This window comes from Nicotiana attenuata, chromosome 12, assembly GCF_001879085.1.
Source record: "Nicotiana attenuata strain UT chromosome 12, NIATTr2, whole genome shotgun sequence".
Lineage (NCBI taxonomy): Eukaryota > Viridiplantae > Streptophyta > Magnoliopsida > Solanales > Solanaceae > Nicotiana > Nicotiana attenuata.
Window position 1 is genome coordinate 196,630 of NC_032000.1, and position 17,931 is coordinate 214,560.

Genomic DNA, 17,931 nt, shown 5'->3' on the forward strand with positions numbered 1-17,931 from the left:
TTACTTGAGGACAAGCAAAGACTTAAGTTGGGGGGAGTTGATAAGTGGGGATTTTGACTACTTATTAGTACCTTTTTGCTTTTATTTTAGTCCGAAAATATTGATAGTGTTCCCAAAACTAATGAAAGTGTGCAAATTGCAGGAATATGGGAGTTTGATCTCCCATGATGAAGTCCCACTCAAAAAGGGGTGATCTGAATCACAAGGCAATAAAGGGCGCAGAATCAAAGAAGTGCGGTCCGCAGAAGAAAGTGCGGACTGCAGAATTCCATATGCGGCCGCAGACCAAGTGGAAGAACCCAGCAAGATTTTGACCAATGTGCGGACCGCACATGACTTGTGCGGCCACAGAACAAGGTTTGCACTAACAAATGATTCAAAGTTCAGAGAGTGTGCAAAAGACCAAAACCTGAAGCCTTGCTGAAGTGCGGACCGTACAAGAATTGTGAGGCCGCAGAAGATACTTCGTAGCCGCAATCCAAAAATGTGCAGCTGCAGAATCCAATCTCCTGCCAACTGCATAAATCTGCGAACCGCACATGGAATTGTGCGGCCGCAGAACCTCCCGAGGGCCATTTTTGTCAGCGAATTTTGGGCCACTATAAATAGATGAATTTTACATTTTTAGGTCAAGTTTTCGAAGTTTGAGTTTTTGTAGCCGCTACATTTTGCATTTTAGGAAGTTTGTGACTAATTTAGTGTTTAAACATTATATTTAATCATTTTTTATCTTTGATTTTGAATTTAATTAGTATTTCTTCTTTATTTTCTTTAATTTTCCACTATGAGTAGCTAGATTTTTACTAGGGTTGTGACCCTACCCTAGTGTGTAAACCTTATGGGTACTTAATTTAATGCTTGTTTATGATTGGGTGTTGATTATTTAGCTTAGTTTATGCTTTAATTTTAGAATTAATGGTTGCAAATATTTATTCAAGATTTTTTGACTTAGTCTCTACTTGAGAAAGAGGGTCCTAGTCTAGGATAACTTAGCTAACAAGGAATTGAGTTAATTGAGAGTTTGATTAGCCTAATTAAAGGGTTCAAACTAGAGATAGTGAGAACTCGACTTGACCTCATATCAACTATTTTGTTTGATACCCATTTGAACTTGAGAAAGTCGAATTGGGCAAAATCACTCTTTGACCGAGAGGTATTGAGTGGATAACGTAGAATTGAGAGCTATAATACACCCCAATCAACAAAATAAGTATTAACGTATTTAACCCATTAGGCGAACACCTTGGTCATGGTCACATCCCTAGGCCGTTTAACTAATTGGAAAAATACCAAAAACAATCATTCGTTTCTTGTTTCTTCTTGTAGATTACAATTGTTAGATTAAAAGTAAAAGTAGAAATCAAAACCTTTTGTGGAAATGCAAATTTAGTTAATCTATTCGCTTTCATCAAGTGTATACTCCTAACACCCATTTTAACTCCCTGTGGAAATTGTGAGCACCTAATTTTTGCCCCACATAGGAAATTACTCCTAAAAATATTCAAAAATAGTTTTAATTACTTTTGTAGAATTTTAGGAATTTTTATTTTTATTTGTTTGGCATTTATTTGCACTTTTAGCATCTTTTAGTAGCATTTCAAATCACAAAAATGACAAAAAAATGCTTCTATTATGCTTTTTGGCATTCTTAGATTTTTACTTGCATTATTAACGTTTAGTTTGCATGATTAATTGCATTATTAAAATACAAAAATACATTAGTATGTCTAGCCATGTTTTGCATTTTAGTTTAAATTAATGAGTTCATTAGTTAAATAATTGATCAACTAGCTTTAGAGTACGTGCGTTGCACGTGTTAATAAACTAAAAATTACATACAAGAAGAATAAATTATGTAAAATACAAATGGGCATTAGGATTGATGTGATATTCATTTAAATGACAAAAATAACGTCATTATTGACTCATTTGTTGAATTTAAAATAATTAAATATCTTTTAAAATTGCAACTACGAAAAATTTAGTTAAGTTAATTATATTAATAATTATAGCTATTTTATCTCAAGAGAATGCTGTGTTGATGTTAATAATTATAGCTATTTTATTTTAACATTTGAGAATGAATAGATTGGTCCTATAATGTTTTTTTTTTAAAAACAAGCGGACAGTGATAATATAAAGTCTAAAATTAATTAATGTTAGTCTATATATCTATATATATATATATAGAGAGAGAGAGAGAGAGAGAGAGGAGATAATGAAAATAGAAAAAAAGAAAAAGTTAGCACAAATTATTTAAAATACATATCGCCTTCTACTATTGCATTATATACTAACTTTTTCAAGATTGAGTTTCGACCAAATTAACTTGTAATACAGCATTATAACTTATTTTACTCTATCTTTTGGATATCCTTTACGGCAGCACTGTGCTACTGCATACCCAATAAATAATACATAAAAGGGATTCGTAGAAATACTTTTTTATATTTGTTTTTTTATTATTTGTATTCTACAATCACAAGTTAAATTGAACACTAATAGAAGTTTATTATCTCCATAATTATTTGTGAAACATAGTGACCTTTTGAAGTTTATCTCATACATAATAGGTAATCTTCTTTTATTTACCTTTTGAAAGTACTAAATATTAGGACTTCTTACGCAGTTCAAACAAGGAAAAATTTATTAGTTGATTCTAAAAATGTTAAATATTAAGAAAGTGATTAATCGGTAAAGGGTGTTGTGCTTTCATTATATTATAGATAGATAGATAAATAGATAGATAGATAGATAGATGGATAGAGATAAGAAAAGGTATAAGGTAAATTTTTTAATTGATTTTAAATTCCTAAATATTAGGACTTCGTATATAGTAATTTAAATAAGAAAATAATAAGTAAGTAGAATTTTTGTTGATTTTATAGTACTAAATATTAAAAAATAATTAAACTATAATTTTATCCAATATAAATTCTTAAATATTATTTAAAGTATTAAATATTACAAAATTATGTAGTACGGAACTATTTATTTGTCGGAATAAAATAGTACTTTTTCATATTGATAGATGCTGTTCTGTCGTAAAAAAATATTTCTTTTTTCATCTCTATTTGAGGAAAGAGCAAATCATTTTCTTTTCTCTAAATTCCTTTTATTATTGATAATCAATATGCCGTAGCAAATTTCATGTGAAATTGCAACTCTTACTTTAGGCCCCAACGCATCACATGGCTCAAACTTCAAACAAAGAACGGATGTTTTAAGGTAAAATTATATATGTGCAAATTTCAAACAAGAAAACTTTTTTTAAAAGGAAAGATTTGACAATTAAGATATATAGTTGATTTAAAAGTCTTAAATATTCGAAAAATAATTAAATGACTATTTTATCTAGCGTGAACTCTATTTTAAAAGGGTAAAAAAGGCGAACGACATTTCGTTAAGGGCCTTCGTCCTTTTAATATAGTATAGATTAGGAAAATAGATAATTAGATTAATTTTGCAAAGTTAGTTTTAATTAGAATTAGATGGATTAATTTAGAAAGTAGTAAGACAAGAAAAAGAAAAGCTGTTTGTTGGTCTTGTATTGAAATTGGGCCAAAGCAATTTCGAGTAGCCCATTTGTCTCACACCAGCCCAAACATTTTAGCCCAGACCATTAATTCCCTAACCATAACAGACCTCTCCCCCATTCTTCAAGAGACCTAACCACAATGAGAGCCCTCCCCTTTTCATAAGACCTAGCGCTGTTTCCTTCAAGAAAAAAAAAAACAGACACAAAGAACCGAACAGAGGCCTCTTCTTCTGGATTCCTTCTTCTTCTCACACCCACATACACTTCTCCCACACCTCAACCATCACACTCACACAAAGATGAAGGCTCACCCACTCACGTTTTGAACACACATAGCTGATAAGAAAGCTAGGAAAATTAAAATGAAGATCTGAAAATCGCAAAAGCTTGAAAAACAAAAGAAAACTGGGATTTCGAAGAAGAGTTGGGGAGTAATTGTCCGCTGAACTTTCGAACTCTTCCCTGGATGTATACAAGGCTGTTGAATCTCAAATTTATGGGTGTTTGCTACGGTTCTGTGCTGGAAATTATTCGTTGCTGATGTTGTTTGGCTAAGAGCTGAGCTTCCTAATTCCAGTTATTGCTTCTCCTTCAGAGTCAGAGATCCATTTTCTCCCATTTGTTTGTTGTGACCAGGGCTGAGAGTGCTTGCAATCCTGTAAGGTTTTTCGCAATTTTGTCCACTCAGAGGTCTGGTAGTAGATGGTTTGAAACATTGCTGAACAACCATATGAATATAAGCTCTAGTGGGGAGATTTTTTTGTTAAAGCCCGGAAAAGTAATGCATCGATGATTTTGGAAACATTGGACAAACTCTATAACCTAGAGTTTTTGACCAGCGCTTCCAAGAATGAATGCACAGCTGCAGTTGTACTGAAGTGAATGCTTAATCAGGTGGGTGCCATTTTTAAATTTCTATTGTCATGTCTGTTCCTAAATATCTGATCACGAGAACATAAACTATGTAGCAAACGTAAGTATAATTTATAGAAAATCTTCTGTAAACTTGATTCATTTTATCAACATTGTGTGCTAGTCGTTAGTGATTTATATTGTGGATATACGAGGTTGCTTCTTGATTTTTCAAATGTGAAGTGGGCATGTATGTCTATCATCCAAATTTGGTCTTCTCATCAAGCTGTCATTTTGGTAGAGATAAACACATAATTTTTTATTAAGGAACTAAAAAGGGGAAGATTGTTGGTGGAATTTCACAATGGAGTATTCATTACCTAGGCGTGTTAATTTAGTAAAACCAATAATTTTGAACATCGTAGCTTGCTTTAGTCGCGTTAATTAAATAAATCATCGTGACTATGGGTACGGTTCCCGTGGCATAGTCATGATACGCAACCTCTAATTCGGGTGCGCATTTCATGTGACCCGATCATAACTTCAAACAATAATAAAATACACATGTTTGTAGATCGTGGGTACAGTTCCCGTGATGCGATTCGCAACATGTACAAAAACAAACAAGTGTACGACAATCGTAACTTGTTCCAGAAATAACTCCATAAATAATTAGAAGCGGTTTAAAGTTAAAACATGCACAATAGGTTATAAATATGTAATTAATCAGATAATTAGGCCAATTAATAATAGTTGAGCGACCGTGCTAGAACCACGGAACCCGGGAATGCCTAACACCTTCTTCCGGGTTAACAAAATTCAATATCAGACTGTATCCTTCGAACTATGGGTATTGTGGAGTCTAGTGGGGTAGCTTTCCCTACGTTCTAGCTGAAGGGAACGGCTTATCAGTGGTGGCGAGCATATGAGTTGGGTAGTCCGGCCGAGACAGCTTCACTCACTTGGGTTCAGTTCTCAGATATGTTCTTGAAGGAGTTTGTTCCCCAGAGTCTCAGAAATGCATGGCGCGCTGAGTTTGAGCAGTTGCGGTAGGGTTCTATGACCGTGTCGGAGTATGTGGTCAAGTTTAGTGATTTGGCTAGGCATGTACCAGCCTTAGTTGCTACTGTTGGAGCGGGAGTCTGTCGATTTATCAGGGGTTCAACCCCGGTATCAGATTTAGCACGACCCGACAGTTGGAGATGGACATTGCATACTAGCAGGTAATGGGGATCGCTAGGATATTGGAGGGTATGTGGACCCGGGAGAAAGAAGAGAGGGAGGCCAAGAAGCCTCGAGATTCTGGCACATACAGTGGTACTCGTGCCCCAGTTGCAGCTCGTCATGGTAGGGATTATGCGAGTCGCCCTGTACATTCAGCACTTCCAGCCTCCATCAGTATTCCGGCCACTTCTAGGCCTTAGGCTCCCTACAATGCATCGCCATTGACTAGCGCACCTCCTGCACGGGGTGCTTTCAGCGGCCAGTCTAGCCGATCATGCCCGAGCCAGCCACAGCAGCCACGTCCTCCGAGAGCCTGATTTGAGTGTGGTGACACTCGAAATATGGTAAGGGAGTGCCCCAGACTTAGGAGGGGTGAACCTCCACTCAAGCTCCACGTATTCCACAAGGGCCCCAGACTCCTCAAGCCGTGGTTACTGCACCAGTTGCCACTCCACCTGCACAACGAGCTAGAGGTGGAGGTTGGGCGGGTAGGGGTCGCCCTAGAGGGGGAGGCCAGGCCAGATGTTATTCTCTTCCAACTAGGATGGAGGCGGTTGCATCCGACTCAGTTATCACAGGTATTGTCCGATTTGTCATAGAGATGTATCAGTCTTATTTGATCCAGGCTCCACTTATTCATATGAATCATCTTACTTTGCTCCATATGTGGGTATATCCCATGATTCCTTGAGTTCTCCTATCTATGTGTCCACGCCAGTGGGAGATTCCATTGTTGTTGACCGTGTGTATCGGTCGTGTTTAGTTGTTCTTGGTGGTTTTGAGACTAGAGTTGACCTATTATTGCTCAGTATGGTAGATTTTGATGTTATTTTGGGAATGGACTGGTTGTCTCCCTATCATTCTATTCTTTATTGCCATGACAAGACGATGACGTTGGCTACGGTTTTAGCTACGTAATTTCCTTTTCATTCTTTAATTGAGTTACTTTAGCAAGTTATAGTCACTATGTTTAGTCTAATTTCACATGTCTACTTGTCTTATCTCTTATTTGCAAATGGCAAAATACATAATCTACCCATCAAACTTAGGACCAAATCCCTCTTACACACCTGTTGAACACGGGTTTTATTTTACACACCAAACCTTTCAAAAGTGTGTCAATTACATACTACTTTTGACCAGCCTCTGGGGCGTGTGAAACACGACCAGTGGGGCACGTGAATAGTTACTTTCTGCCTTCACTGACTAATTACAACGGCTATTTACTAAAATTTGGGCCCATTTTCTTTAACCCATTTTCTGCCCCAATTCTTCATCTCCCTCTTATTTCATCTTCTTCTTCTTTAAAGGAACCAAACAATGTTCTGAACCAAACAATCTTCTTCTTCACCTTCCACAACTAATATGAGAATTGACAGAAGAATGATAATGGGCGTTAGGGTTGTTAAACCCTAAAATTACTCCTGATGAAATACCCAAATAAACCCTAACTATTTCGACCCACCCATCCAAATCAAAAGGGTTGAACAACCTTAAAATGTGAATACTAACCTGAAAAACTGAAGAAGAAACAGCAACAACCAGATGTCTTCTCGTCAGATTATCTTCATAGTTTTAGGGATGAAGAACAGGACTTGGAAAATGGGTTTATGTCTGTTAATTTGGTCGTGTAGGTGTTTTTAACTTACCGGGTTGGATCTTTCATGGGTCGGAATTAAGAAAAGGGTCGGATAATCTATTTTAATTATAAAGAATCGTTGTTTTTTTTTTAATTTATAAAAGCGCGTGTATACAACGCATTAAATATTAAAGGGGCTGGTCAAAAGTAGTGTGTAATTGACACACTTTTGAAAGGTTTGGTGTGTAAAACAAAACTCGTGTTCAACAGGTGTGTAAGAGGGATTTGGTCCTAAGTTTGATGGGTAGATTATGTGTTTTGCCTTTGCAAATTGTCCTACATGTTTAGTTGATTTACTTTCTTTCTTTAATTCTGTAATTATTATTTAACTGTAGGATTCTTTACTTAAAATTTATTGTCCTTGGAATAACTTGTGGTGTTGTGTTTGGTATTGAGTTGCAAAGGCCGTGGTTTCTATTGAGGCAAAGTGTAAGTTGTGAATATCATTTAATTGAGTTACTCTGCGGTTATTATTGTTTAGACTTTGTATACATTGTGGTTGAGCCGTGGGCTCCTTATTGTGATATTTTTGTTATTGTTGGCTTTTTCTGGCAAGTTGTAATATTGGGCACTTGAGGTGCGAATTGTGATACGGTCTGATATTGATACGTATGCGGTGGTATAAGGTCTGGGTGTTGAAACACATGTGGTGAGATAAGGTGGGCTTGAAACGCGTGGCTAGTAGGGGAACTACTAGAAGCCATGCAGGGTGATAAGGTGGGCTAAAACTCAGTGTGCTATTTCGGGAAAAATAATTTTTCAAAACTAAATGTAAAGACTCCCGTGGTGATATGAGGAAAGACTGTGAGTTATTTTTATAATTTGGGACTTCGAGGCGGTACCTCGGTAGTGGCCCTTGTTGATCTTTCTTTATTTGATGTATTTGTTTCGGTTGTTGCTTCCTTAACATGTAAATCCTTGTTTCCTTCCGTGTTGTATTAACTGTCTTGACTCTGTGTTGTTAACTTTCCCTAAATTCCTTATTGTTTCATTTCCTTTGTCATTTTCATTATATCGTTATATCTTCCGTCTTGTTTCTTATTATCTCCAGTAGGGGCTTGACCTGACCTCGTCACTACTCTACCGAGGTTAGGCTTGGCACTTACTGGGTACCGTTGTGGTGTACTCATACAACGCTTCTGCACATGTTTTTGTGCAGATCCAGGTACATCTTATCAGTACCGGCACTAGTGCGCTGAGTTTGCTTTTGGAGACTTCAAGGTACACATGCCCGCATCCGCAGGCCTCGAAGTCCCCTTTTATCCCGTTCTCCCTTATCTCTTTAAACTTTTATACACAGTGATGTACAGAATTGTTCAGCACTGTACTTAGAGCTTGTGACTTATATCTCACCAGGTTTGGAAGTTGTACGTATTGAGTTACATATTTTATTTATGAGATTGCCGAAATTTTGAGATTTTAAGTTTTTATTTAATGTTTCCGCATGTTGTTAGGCTTACCTAGTCTTAGAGATTATGTGCCATCACGACATCCTACGAAGGGAACTTGGGGTCGTGACACTTACTTTCATGTTAGGTCCACTCTATCCCCTTTTAAAACCTTCACTTACCATAGCTTCATACATACAGATTGCATATGTAGGTTGACGTAGGACATCAACAAACGGTCATCTCAAACGACCTTCTCTCGTTTAATCTTCAATGCGTGCTACTTGCACATTTCGGAGAATGTAGTCATTCATAATCTTGTCTAATATTGTATGATCACACATCCATGTTAGCAGTTGAATCTCTATAACATTCGGATATATTTGACTTTAGCAATCCAATATTCATTATCGTATAGCATTATCAATCTTATAGTTATTCAATACAATCACTTTGGTAGGCATCAGGCATCCTTCTATCGCATAATACTTGGGTAAATTCTCCATAGTTCTTTATATAACCATGCAAAAAAACCCTAATTATAAAATTAGATCCATATGAAATATGAGGATGAGATAGATCTTTATTGAACATAGTATCCCCTATATAAGTTTTATCGTCCCAAATATTAAATTTGGGATGTGGACTAGTTAGACTAGAAAGTGTACCATATTAATATGTGCGGCTATATGTGAATTTTCTATCCTGATACAGATTTTCAATTGTGTATAAGTGATTTCTTTCACCTACTAATTAAAACTTGATACACAGAGTTACACGATACTTAAACTCGTAGGAGATAGCGGATATTGGTGAATATAGCACAAGTTGGCTTAAATACCGCCGTCAATAAAAAGAGGAATATATAAGGAAACAATTCATACCCTCAATTAATATAGAATTATGAGGTTGTTTGGTTGGCTTTTAAGCTGGTCAAACTGAAAAAGTACTTAAAACAAGCCAAAAATCATAAGTTGAGCAAAACCAACTTATTATTTTTTGGTTTAAAAGTTACTCCCTCATTTCACTTTTCCTTGTCCACTATTGACTTTGCACACACCTTAAAAAATAATAAATGAAGTGCATAATTTACCATGATACCCATATTAATTGATGCTTACTTTTAATGAATTTGAGAAAATGATTTGAAATGAATAATAATACTATGGGTATAACAGGAAAAAATAAATTGTCTTCTCTTGATATGCTAAAAGTGACAGGTAAAAGTAAAAAATTTGTTTTTAGATTAATACAGGACAAGTAAAAGTGAATGGAAGAAGCACTTTCTCCTATTCAATTTATGTGTCTTACTTTCTTTTTTAGTCGGTTTCAAAAAAAAATATCTCTTATTATATTTAGTAACTTTTTAACTTGAACTTTACACATGGCATATTTAAGATCATATGATAATGATATTTTAGTACATTATACACATCTTTAATTTAATACCACGGAATTTAAAAGCTTTCATTACTTTCTTAAGTTCCGTAACCAATCATAGATACGGAAGGCGTATCTATGTTTGACCAACTGTTCTAATATCCTATCCCTTATTATTTTTATAATTCCAACATTACCCTTATACTATGGTTCCTTCTCTTTTCTTCTCCATAGCGTTCTTCTACTCTTTCTTTCCTCTTCCTTGATAAAGACTTAAGTTGTTGGTATTTAACAGAAGCTAAGGCTAGACAATAATTGGTTCATATATGAAGATAAGTTCGAAAATTGATTACAGCACCAACCTTTTAAGATTACATAAACATAAATTTAAATCCTCCCGTTTAAATTTAATTTCCTTCTTTATTTTTTTGCTAGAACTGAAATTTTGTTTAATTTGTTGCTGTAGCAATCGTGCACGTACAATTTAGCAATCAGATTAAGGAAAGTGGTGATACAATTATTTAAAAAAAAAATAAAAAATTGTAGTTAGGAATGTGGGATTGCCAAATCTTCTGAGAGTAAATATATGAAATATATATTATCTTAGCTAATCGGTTTAAATTGAAAGCAAATTGAAATATAAATAATTTTGTATGTGAATTAATTTAGAATTTAAAATCTTATAGTAATCAGCTCCTTTATAGTTTAACAGATTTGGGGATATTTCATTTCTTTTAACAGAAAAAAGTGTTTACCAATGCTTATTTACCAAACACATCATCAACTTTTTTTTAACGTCAGTACTTATATCTAAACACATCGTACTACTCTCTTCGATCCATAATAAGTGACCAATTTGCCTTGAACATACCCATTAAGGAAATACGAAATTCTAGACAAAAGTAGTTAGTGTGACAAAATTACCCTTAATTAAATGTTAAAGCATAATTTAATGTGAGGAGTAAAAGACTTTTTAGGAATACGTACATAAGGGTAATTTTGGAAAAAGAAATTGAATTTTTTCTTGAATATATAAATGGACACTTATTTTGGACCAAAATAAAAAGGCAACTTGGTCACTTAATGTGAAGCGGAGGGAGTACTACTTAAAAGCCACTTTTTTCAACTAAGCCAAACAGGGGAGTTTAGTTAGTACTTTACAGGATGCGTCAATGGAGAACTGGGTCCTTTCCCATGACAAGGAGGCAGGAGCAGTATAATCATTTCCATGAGTTTTTTTATCACTTGGTTTGGTAAAAAGAACAGACAGTAAGGGGTCGTTTGGTATGGTGCATAAGAATAATGCTGAATAGGGTGTATTAGTAATGCTGGTATTAGTTATGCTTGCATTAGTTATGCTGGTATTAGTTATGCTGGCATATTTTCTTATCCATTGTTTGGTTTGATGTATTAAAGCATTGCACAATTTCTAAAAGAATTGCTTGTTTACAAAAATGTCCTCAAAACCATTCCATCACTCTAACTTTTTAAAAGAAACATATGTTAAGAAATGTTTTTATATGAAAAAGTTTAAAAAAAAATTATTTGATTTGTCTACCTATATATATATATANTATATATATATATATATATATATATATATATATATATATATATATATATATATATATATATATATATATATATATAGTTTATTTTATTTACTAGAGATATAATTTTATTTCTCACTATTTGGATTATTTTAAACTTGCATTAATATAATAACTAGCATATTTTAATCAAGCATAAACTTTGAAGGACAATTTTGTCTTTAACTAAGCTAATGCAAGCATTAAAACCCATTGCATTGCTAACACCATGGTTTTCTATGCATTAGTTATGCATAGGATAATACCAAATAGGATGTATAACTAATGCTTGCATAACTAATGCATAGGTTCAAAATGTCTACCAAACAAGGTATTATTAATACACAAAGCTAATGCATGCATTAGTTTATCTAATGCATCCTACCAAACGACCCCTAAGGTATTCGCGGCATTTTTATCACTTACATTTTGTCAATCTTTTCCAGTTGCATAAAGCAACAACAGATTAGTTGACAAATGAAGATACTTTCCCCAGTAACACATCTTTACCAAATTCCTTGCAAGCACTATCAGGAATGGAACAAAAGGCAATTGTTACACCTATGTGTTAGCATACTTATGTAAAAAAAAAAAAAATCCCATACTGAGACTATGGTTAAAAATCCTGTAACTGATCGATCAATCTAAAATTTGAAATAAGCGAGAAACTATGACAGATTCTCAGGGTATTACATGGATGAATTATCCACATTCTTCTTCATGCTTGACAATCTTGACGGTGAGCTCCATATCCATTCTAATCTCTCTTTTTCTCTTTCTGGGGCGTCGGCTTTTGATATATGATAATTTGACTCAAGATGGTACCATTCATCAGTACACCAAGCGCAGATCCCAAGGCAACTGCAAACAAATTAAGGAGACTTGGAGAGTTAAAAGGGCAGGATTGATCAAATTACAAACATCATACAAGGATAGACGTAAAGCTGAATATATGTCACATGATAGATACAAAGTTGTGGCACTCTGGACACTTCATACATCCTTTCTGATGTGGAAATCTTTCCTTGAGAATATTGTTCAGGAATCTCAAATGTTCATGGTCTACTATTAAATATGAAAATAATTTACAAATAGTCCTGGTTAACAAAATGAAGGGGTGCCTTGGCATAACCGGTAAAGTTGCTGCCATGTGACCAGGAGGTTACGGGTTCGAGCCGTTAAAACAGCCTCTTGCAAAAATGTAGGGTGAGGCTGCGAACAATAGACCCTTGTGATATGGTCCTTCCCCGGACCCCGCGCATAGCGAGAGCTTAGTGCACCGGACTGCCCTTTTTTTTCCTAGTTAACAAAATGACCAATGGTACGATAATAGAATAGCCGAAACAATAACGATGGGGTCCAAGGTAGGGATGGTAACTATTTAGTAGGTAAATTGATATCCCAGATGGTGAAAGGATTTGTTGTAACTTGTAAGCCCTAGGATGGAGTATATGAGCTATATATCTGTAAGAGGGTACTAACAAGGGAACGTATTGATCTCGAGAATATCATTCTGTAAGTTCATTTGTAAAGACTTCAAATTTCTTTCTATTTTTCATTTTCTTTTTCATCCTAAAAACATCTTAAACATACTTTGACTGGACAAGCTGAGTCTCTGTCACATTTGACTAGAGCCGCAGATAATGGTGAGAAAATTGGCTAGCAGTCGCACAGTGGGTACTGTAAATCCCACGATACCAGTAAGAATTCTAATCATAGTTATGCACATTTGACAAAACCAGATTATGACAAAGCATGCATCAGCTTATAAGTTTAAAATAAAATAAGGTACTAATGCTTCCATATTCCAGGAGCAGTCTGCAAAATAATATAGAGGTACAGATCAAACTGAGTAAGAAAGAATACCACTCATGGGAGCTTTTTCCTGGAGGCTGGTAAAAACTCTAACTGCATAATAAAAGGTAAAGGAGATGAGAACTTCATTTCAGTAACAGAGAATCGGCATGCAAAAGTTCGCAGTCAAAGTTAACTTACCCATGGAACCGGCAAAGTTCATAAAAAAGGTCAAAAAGCTCAGCTCGCCAGTACTTCTGTTCTGCTCAAATCAAGGCAACAAAAAGAAAAGCGTAAATAAAGTGACAACCAGGAAATCCAGAGAACATTATAATTATAGATGAAGCCACAAAAAGATCTCTGAAAGCAAATCAAATAAATGGGGACTGCAGATATGGTAACGAGTGGTTGCTAATCATTTGATGAATGATCATAAGAATTCAGTCAGGAAAAACTATTCAGGTCACCACATTCATCTACTTCATGTGTGATTTCAGATTTTACCCAAATATGATCAAATGTATACTAGTCTGCTTTAGAGCCACCAGCGCTTTCTTTCTTTTCAATCAGACATACCATTGGCATCTTTTCCACAGCATATACGAGAAAGTTTTCAAAGACTCTCGAGGTACAGAGGGTAATTACATTTCTCAGTCAACTTGCTTTGGCATAAAGTCAAGTTTCAAGTAAATTAACAGAAACAAGGTGTGTGACACAGACATATGCATGACAAGTCATAAATATGCCATTTAACGGGCAGTTGACGCTAGAATACATTTAGTAGTTAACAACCAACATAATAGGTCAATGAACTCATTATTTCAGAACTTAGCCAATAAACCAGTTACTCTTAACATATAAAAGACAGCTTCATGAAAATGGGAACCATCATGGCATAAATCTGTACCTGAAAGTTCTTCCATATCTGCGGAATCCTTGCAAAGAGAAAGATTGCATGTTGGGAAGCCTGAAATAATTAAGTTTAGTTAGCCTGTCAGATTAGATATACGTTCCAACATCGGAAGAAATTCTCATGCTTATTGTAAAAACCATTTATAAAAACTCTTACGCATAAAACACATACTTAACGCATTCTTCCAATAATTAACACATCCTTCCAATCTCTGCCCTATTTCCCACATGGTATCAAGCCTCTAAATGTTTCTCTCTTTCCTAATTTCAGTTTTCTGGTTTCTTTACAGTGACTGCTACTGCACCTTTTCTTGTAGATTTTCCCGTAATTTTTCCTTCACTGTATCTTTTCCAGCAACTGTTCCAACTGAGTTGTGCCTTCTTTTCGGTGATTGTTCCAGCACTATTCTATCAATTTCCCGAGACTATTCAGTCGCTGTTCCAAAACTATTTCTGTTCAGCAACTATTCCAGCAACAGTTGCAGTATGAGTGCTGCAACTAACCAGCAGTTCAAGTTTTGCGAACTCAAGGTGACTTAACCACCTTGAGTTTAAGAAAGAGTGTTAGAATGTTATAAAGTTGCATCATATATATTATCCCACATCCAAAGTACTATGTATATTGCATAATCATCCATAAGAACTTCTAGGCATAAGAGACTTGTCACGCATTCTCCCAAATGTTTTCTCTTATTTCTCATACTTTTCAGACAAAAATGAGCAAAGGTAAAGTGTTCATTTGGACCCCGTTAATGAAGAGAATGTAAATCTTTTGGAATGTTTTATCCCAGAAAACAAATAGAACTAGGAAAACAGACCAAAGATAAAGGCTATCACTTACATATAGAGCCTCGAAAAGAACGGGATCAATTTGACCTGCCAAAATAGTCGGTGCAACAGCACAATATCTGTTTACTAGATCAGGAGGAACTGCAGATTCTAATTCCATGGAACATAAGTGGTCTAAAATAAATGGCTCAATTAAATTTATATGCATGTTAATGGGAATGTCTATCATGAAACCAAAAGGTGGAGCAGGCTGGAATTAGGATACAGTAATGGTTTCATCCATGTCTTCATTCCCAAAGGTTGAGAAAAATAGTAGATAACTGCAACCAAAATTATAGCTGCAAAAAGGAAAAAAAACAACAGATATTAAAAATATTGAGCCAGCCATCTGAAAGTATGAAAATGAGATTTTAAACTGCCATGACTGAAGCTAAAGCTCTCCACCCACAAAGGAATCACTAATCACAATAGCATAGAAAACAATCTGCCGTGAATGTACTGAAAGCTGACACCCAATTTTTGTCCGTTCCCTTTCCCTAGACTCTTTAACTGGATTTTTTATGAAAGGAAAACACGAGAATCAGAAATTGCGGTAAGAAGCACTGATTAAAGGCTCTTGCAGAGCTTCTTGAAGGTAATGCACCATCTGCTCGAAGAAGTTGAAGAAGAGAAAGTAATGTCTAATCATTTCAAACAACCACACGCAAAATGCAGATTTGAGAAGCTGCAATGCCCCTAGTTTCTCAAGATATGGCAAAAGGAACTAAAGAATCAAATCAATGTATTATTGGCATGTCAAATGTACCTTGGATCAAAAGAAAAGCATACTCGCCAAAAGCTGAAAATGGAAGCCCTTTGTGAAGACAATATGCCAAAGCAATGGTATAACCAATTAGTTCAAGTTCAAAGGCCACAACGCTAAGTCCTCTAACACTTTTGTGTTGCAAAATTTTAAGTATCTGCACGAGGAACAGAAACCAGAAACCACACACTTAGTGAATCAGTGAATCGCATGTTTCTGTGAAATCATCAGCGAGAAGTTAAGGGAAAGAAACTGAATGCTCAACTAAATGCCCTCCTAATGGATGCCATCACAATAGCGAATAAATCAATCAAATAGATAATTATTCAGGTCATAATTACTATTCCAATGCTGTCTTCTAAGGTGAATTATGAGTCATCCAAAACCTAGAAAGTCTCTAAAACTTACACGTATATACACAAACATACAAGTCTCTAATCAAAATGAAAAGACTCGAAACAACGTCACTATAGCCAATGAACTAACAAATTAAGAGAACCACTGACAACCTAAGCAACTTCTCTTACCGAACATCCGCCCAAAGTACCAAAATGAGAAAAGAAAATAAAAATAGATATTAACAAAAAGACAGCAATTAATGAATCGTCAAACTTCTACGAAATGTAAAAGGGGCTGCCAAGAAATCCTTTTTAGCGACGTGAGGAATAGGCAGGTAAGGATACATGTGGGGTTCATGGAACCTTCAATTCTAGAAACAAATTATTTAGTAATGGAATGAAATGAACTTAAAGAGAGTGAACGATACAGAAGATTCATAAAGCCATCCTATTAATGCACCAAAGGGTATGGCCAAAGTGGTCAATGAAGTGGGTGAAAACCACGAAGACCAAGGTTCAAATCCCAGCAGATACAGAACCTAAGTGGGTAGAGTTTGCCTAGTACCTATGTTGGTGGAAGGTAGCGCCTACCCCGTGGAATAGTCAAGGTGCAGGCAAGTTGGCTCGGACCTCGGAAACCACAAGTAAAGCCTCCCTATTTATTTTGTGGATCCAGGTGTAGTTGATTGATTGATTTATGATGAAAAGGCATCTTATCAGGCAGAATTGAATTGAACGACCAGCTCATACATGGTAGCAAAAATTTATATATACTGATTGTAAACTCTGAGTATTCAAGAAATACCCATAACTTAACTGTATCCAAAATTAACACCATTCAATACTGCTATTACAATAAGAGTCAATAATAGAAAAAGACTAGATTTTTAAAGGGCTTAAGGTAAATTACCTGTGGCAGTTTATCCAATAGGTTATATATTTAAGAAACACCCATTACTTATCTGGATCAAGAATTGAGCTAATTCAATAATACCGACACAATAAATACATAAAGACTGGATTTTTAAAGGGCTTAAAGGGAAATTACCTGAGGAAGTTTAACAGTAGTGGAGGCAGCAACAATGGCATATCCCAATAGCTTGGATATTAAAGGAAGCAAACAATCTTTTTCTGGGAATTCACCTTTGCTAAGGGATCCAAGTGCACAACCAAAGTCCATACCAAGAAACTTTAATTCTACCATTTTTTATCTATCAATTGATGGGTCAAGAACTGGTTCTTGAATAAGCCCTAGTGTATAGAAAATTGTTCAGATAATAATTGAGATTTTTTCGGACAGAACTAAATGGTATTTCGGGAGACGGGAATGATCCTTAAAGGGTGCGACTTTCAAGTTTCAACCACTGTAGGAAGAATTATAAATGAAGGTTAAGATTAGGTGGCATTGCGGCAATTTATGGTCCCCACATTATTTGGTATAATTTATGAAAATATCATACAATAAATATATTTTGCACAATTAGCCTAATAAGAAAGATTATTTCTATTTTCCAAAAGAAAAATTATTTGTCTTATTTTCTAACTTATTGTTTTTACTGATTATGAGTTATACATACAAGTACATTTAAATGTCATAATAGTGTAAATAATGTTGCGCGGGAAAAAGGGCCATGTATACGGTTAAAACCGGTCCTACCCAATTTTACTATTTGATCAAGACCAGGA

The 17,931-nt window shown here is 35.2% G+C and overlaps 1 protein-coding gene and 1 long non-coding RNA gene across 2 annotated transcripts; one reads left to right on the forward strand and one right to left on the reverse strand.

Moving 5' to 3' along the window:
• Positions 3,651-8,670, forward strand: LOC109235133. Its single transcript, XR_002069321.1, has 2 exons — positions 3,651-4,432; positions 8,413-8,670. It is a non-coding gene; the product is annotated as an uncharacterized LOC109235133 (long non-coding RNA).
• On the reverse strand, positions 12,062-17,611 carry LOC109235134 (mannose-P-dolichol utilization defect 1 protein homolog 2-like). The gene is made up of 8 exons (XM_019401097.1): positions 17,294-17,611; positions 15,911-16,064; positions 15,371-15,443; positions 15,158-15,224; positions 14,312-14,371; positions 13,606-13,666; positions 13,477-13,518; positions 12,062-12,471 (listed from the first exon to the last, which is right to left on the reverse strand). The coding sequence occupies exons 1-8, from the start codon at positions 17,447-17,449 to the stop codon at positions 12,368-12,370; spliced, it is 717 nt and encodes a 238-aa protein (XP_019256642.1). The 5' UTR covers positions 17,450-17,611; the 3' UTR covers positions 12,062-12,367.